This window comes from Octopus bimaculoides, chromosome 1 (assembly GCF_001194135.2).
Source record: "Octopus bimaculoides isolate UCB-OBI-ISO-001 chromosome 1, ASM119413v2, whole genome shotgun sequence".
NCBI classification, from domain to species: Eukaryota; Metazoa; Mollusca; class Cephalopoda; order Octopoda; family Octopodidae; genus Octopus; species Octopus bimaculoides.
The window spans coordinates 95,383,966-95,389,028 of record NC_068981.1 but is presented as its reverse complement, the minus strand read 5'-3'; the positions used below and the strand labels follow the sequence as shown (position 1 = coordinate 95,389,028).

The window sequence follows — 5,063 nt, the reverse complement described above, 5'->3', positions numbered from 1 at the left end:
GTGTGTGTGTGTGTGTGTGTGTGTGTGTGTGTGTGTGTGTGTGTGTGTGTGTGTGTGTGTGTGAAACAGTAATATCAAAGGATATTAAAGTGAAGACCCTGAAGAAACTGCAGGGGTATTATATTGTTGAATGTACAAATGGATGTTATTAAGCGCTCGTATTTCTGGATATAAAGAGGAAGCCCAGTCTTTGAAATGCAGCTTTGGAAAAGTTATATTCTGAATGATCGGCATGAGGAAAGATTGGATATCGTAGGGCCCCTTCAGTAATTTCTCGTCATGGCATAACGTGTCAACAAGGGAGCATTTACGGACTTGTTCGACTAACTAAAAATACCAGCCGAATCTTCCTCAAATCAAAACTCAATGTTTTACAAACATGGGACTATGAAGTCTTAGATGTGCAAAAATGTCAGGATATCTTCATAAGTATGTTGATCAGAGTTGGCTTGGGATCGGCAACATCAGCTTCATCATCATCATCATCATCATCAACAACAACAGCAACAACAGCAACAAATGCTTAACATGAGAAGCTTGATGCTCTAAGTTGTCTATGGACCCAACCTGTTACTCAATTAAATGCATTATGTTGAATTAAAAGACCAAACCTAGTTCCTTGCAAAGCTGCCGTTACCGAAAACTGTCTGTCTGTCTAAAATATACTTCCTCCTACAGATTATCAAAAAAATAACTAATTAAGTAACAAATAATAAAATGTAAATGCACTTTTAAGATTTTTTAAAGTTTGTTATTGAAAAACAAACATTAGTACTATAGTGTAAAAGATATGAATTGATCCAATTGCACAAATTTTACACGCACAGAAAGAGTAAACAGCTTGGCTATTATTTGCATAGACTTTTGAAAACATTTGTTATGATATAATTTTTCGATTCTTCCTATGGTTGTTTAAAAATTGAGATAAGAAAACATGTTTGTTTTGTGACATCATTCTCCTTCCTACATGAGTGTTTTTGTTGCAGTTGATTGTTGTTGTTGTTGCAGTTGATTGTTCTTGTAGTTGTTACTACTGAATCATTAAATGTTTGCAACAGGTGACAGCCGACCAATCACATAATTCGCTTGCGTATACATAACCAATGTCTCTTTAAAATATATCCTTGAAGAATAAATACATATAAATATATGCAAACATATATGCATACATACAAGCCAGAACAAGTGACGGCTACTAAACACTTGATCAATAAAAGAGAAAAGGGTACCTCCAAACCTCTACGTTGCAACTCAAATAAAACACGCATTCACACACATGTGTGTGTATTTATTTATCTATTGTGTATTTATTTATCTATTTATTTATTTACACATATATATGTATGTATATGAATGCAATCTGTGTATCTTGCTATTTTAAAATAATCATCTATCACATTTGCTGTTAAACAGAGATCGAACATGTGAACCTAACCCACATGCGTTTTTCTTGGCTCTCTTTTTTATCTCTTTACCGCCTTCCTTCCTTTCCTGGTCTGTCATGGACTTAGCTCCAGTATCCGACGAAGGGTAATGTCCGAAGCGTTAGATTATTACTCTATAACTTTTCTTCCTTCCTTAAGCTTCACCTAATAATATTAACTGCAAACTTCCCTTGGGTTTTGCTGCTTTTTTAGTAGCTTTGATACGCGCGCGCGCGCACTCACACAGACACACACACACACACACACACACACACACACACACACACACACACACACACACACACACACATATCTTACTTATGCAATAAAGTTTTCCCTAATGATCCGTTCAAATGCTTTTGAAACACCTATTACAAGGCTCCAAACATGGCGAAACTTGCCTAAAACTATAAAATAAACTTGTGCTTAACCTTGTTTCTCAAATACATAAATACATACATATATAAATGTGTGTGTATGTATGTATGTATGTATGTATGTATGTTTGTATATATATATATATGTATGTATGTGTATATATGTGTGTGTATAAATAGACCCCTTCGGTCATGAATGACTATGGGATTTGCACCTAGTAAGTTCCCTTCCAATGTGCCAGACTGGGCAAGATTGTTTATGGAAGACCAGCAGTCGTCCATGCATAGCAGCCTCCCCGCCACCGATGTTATCCAAGGGAAAGGGATACAGTTTGGCACAAGTAACGTCGCAACTCATTTTTACAGCTGAGTGAACTGGAATAACGTGAAATAAAGTGTCTTGCTCAAGAGCACAACACATACCTAGTCAGGGAATCGAACTCACTACCTCATGATTGTGAGCCCGACGCTCTAACTACTGAGGTGCATACATACATACATACATACATACATACATACATACATACATATGTACATACATACATGATTAAGGATTTATACAAGCTGCGCTGTTCAAGTAAGCATGTTCTGACCTTTACCATTAAGCACTGCATAAGAAATCTAGTGAAAAAATCTCAATATCTATTTAAGAATATGAGCTGGAAAGCTTCTTTCTATGAACAACATTGCAGATACACCAACATACCATTATGATATTAAAGAACGCAACTTTCTCCAAATCCAGAAATTGGTACCTAGAATTGTGTTTAGTATCATTGATTTAATAGAGACCTCTAACATCCTGTAAGTACGTTAACACTTTCCAACTTAAAACATAAATCTGACATTAAGGGAATTTTGAGAAAGGGGTAGCAGCTAAACCCTTTGTAGACCGTTTTAGGCTAATACATTAATGTGATTGATCCATATTATCATCTTCAGGAAAAACCTTTACAGGTAAGATGGGGATTTCAGAGTTCTGGAGAGGGAGGAAAGTGTGTATTGCGGAACCCGAGTAATGAGATACATTAGGGATGACTGGAAATTGAGGAGACAGATGCATCGAAAGGACTGGTTAACTATTAGTACAAACATTATCAGAGAAAGCAACAGTACATTTTTGAACCAGTTGGTATAGAATGTCGGTGAATGAATTTTGTCAATCGGCTAAATGCTTTCTTTTGGATGTTAAGTTCAGTAACTGATTAAGGATAAGGTATTTTCTATCATAAAGTAGAAGTTTTAATATTTGGAGTAAAAGTTTGGCAATGATATCACCGTGAAACATATTCAGATATAACGGCTTGTATTTATAACGAGCGGCTTTGATTGTTGTTCATGTATAGGGAGGTAGTTTTGCAAAATTCTTCTGCTTGATATGTTTAGCGATTGCGTCGTTATAATAGCAAAGAAGAAAAAAATGCCATATTCTCAGGGAATATTATTTGGATGTCTTTATTCAGGTTAGGCATAAGGCATACAAGGTTGCGTATGAGTGACGCCTGAGTGCGAAATGTAAAAGAACGAAGGTCATTAACATATAGAAAGAAAAGTACTGGAGACATAATCAAACCTTGGTATACACCAAGCTCATAGAAGATAGGTCGGATATGGATTGTCAATAGAGTGACCAGACAAGAAATTTAATAATGAGATGTAAGACGGATGGGGGTCAGTCCGTGGCAACTTAACTCATGGGCACGGTCGAAGGTTTTACTTCAAGGAAAGCAACAATACTTTCCGAAAGAGCATGTATGAACAACAGATATACGTGCAAATCTAGATCTGGATATTCGGAAATTGTAATGATTGTCAGTGAGAAATGACAGAGAAATTGAGATTAGAGTCATGGAAGCAGTGACTGATAACCTTTATGATACTGGAAATGACGGTGATACTTTGATATGTGGAAGGCCGAAAGCGATTGCCCGTCTTGGAAATTAGGACTTATCACATATTTCTATAGATGTGAATACAATCCAATTGAGTGGGAAATATCAGAGCGCGCGAAAACAGATGCCCTCTCTCTCTCTCTCTCTCTCTCTCTCTCTCTCTCTCTCTCTCTCTCTCTCTCTCTCTCTCTCTCTCTCTCTCTCTCTCCCTCTCTCTCTCTCCCTCTCTCTTATTCACTCTCTTTCTCTCTGAAGTGCAATTTTTTTGGTGGGTGTGGAACGGATTTATTTGGTTGAAAAGAAAGTTGAAATTTTCACTCATGCTATTGATGTGTGTGTGTGTGTGTGTGTGTGTGTGCGTGCATGCGCGCGCGTGTCTGTGTGTAGTAAGAGAGAGGAGGGAAAGAGAGAGAGGGGGGAAAGAGAGAGAGAGAGGTAGTTATACAATCCAGGCGTCATTTAAGAAACGTTTCAAGTACAAGTCTTTGTTAATCCTTTCTGCTTTACTTTTTTTTTCATTATTATTTATTTGATTTGTTTTTCTTTTGATATATTGATTTATCAATAGAATGGTTAGAACCTCACATGACTATACTCACCACAAACAACACATACATACATGTGCGTGTGTGTGTGTGTGTGTGTGTGTGTATGTGTGTGTGTGTGTGTGTAATGTGACTACAGAAAAATGCCACAAATATTCTTCCCGTCTATTTCCTAATCAAAACAAATTCAGAACATTACGAATAGACAAAGAACAGAGGTTACAAAGGCACTTGAATATGCATATATGTATACCAGAGCATTATGTATGAAGACTCTCCCGCTCTTTTTCTTTTTCTTCTTCTTCTTCCTCGTGTTTTTAACAACGAAGAGAACCCGATTTACCAGTTCTCTTGACCCAAGTGAGCCACAATATTGTTCAACCTAATCAATAGAGGCGTTCTTCAATCAAAAGATTCAAGACATACAACACCCGCTTGCCAAACATTACGATCAGTATTGACATCTCCACACCCATACATGCCCACCCGACAATGGTTATTAAAGACCATTAGATTTTGGAAAATCAGTCACATTTTCGTCGTCAGTGAGAGCGCTTACGTCGTCATTGAAAACAAGACTGTCACACAGCACTTCACTTTCGTTGGGATTAGCTTGGTTTGTTAGCCTTCTCAGCTGATAACCAATTTTTGCCCATTTCTTGTATCGGATCAAAAGACTCGGAAGCAATTTTAACTCCCAGATAGTGTTATATTAACGCTAAAACATGCAGGTAAGCGAAATCATTATAGGCTACATCTCAGAAGCAAAGAACAAAGCGAAATTTTCTTCGAAATCATACATATATACATATATATATATATATA

The 5,063-nt window shown here is 36.9% G+C and overlaps 1 protein-coding gene across 1 annotated transcript in view; it reads left to right on the top strand.

Moving 5' to 3' along the window:
• The first annotated feature begins 4,785 nt into the window (after positions 1 to 4,785).
• Positions 4,786 to 5,063, top strand: part of LOC106876018 (chitinase-3-like protein 1) — a 31,109-nt gene continuing 30,831 nt past the window's right edge. The window contains exon 1 of the mRNA XM_014924390.2: positions 4,786 to 4,969. Within this exon, the coding sequence (XP_014779876.1) occupies positions 4,964 to 4,969 (6 nt within the window). The 5' untranslated portion in view covers positions 4,786 to 4,963. The remainder of the gene's footprint in view (positions 4,970 to 5,063) is intronic.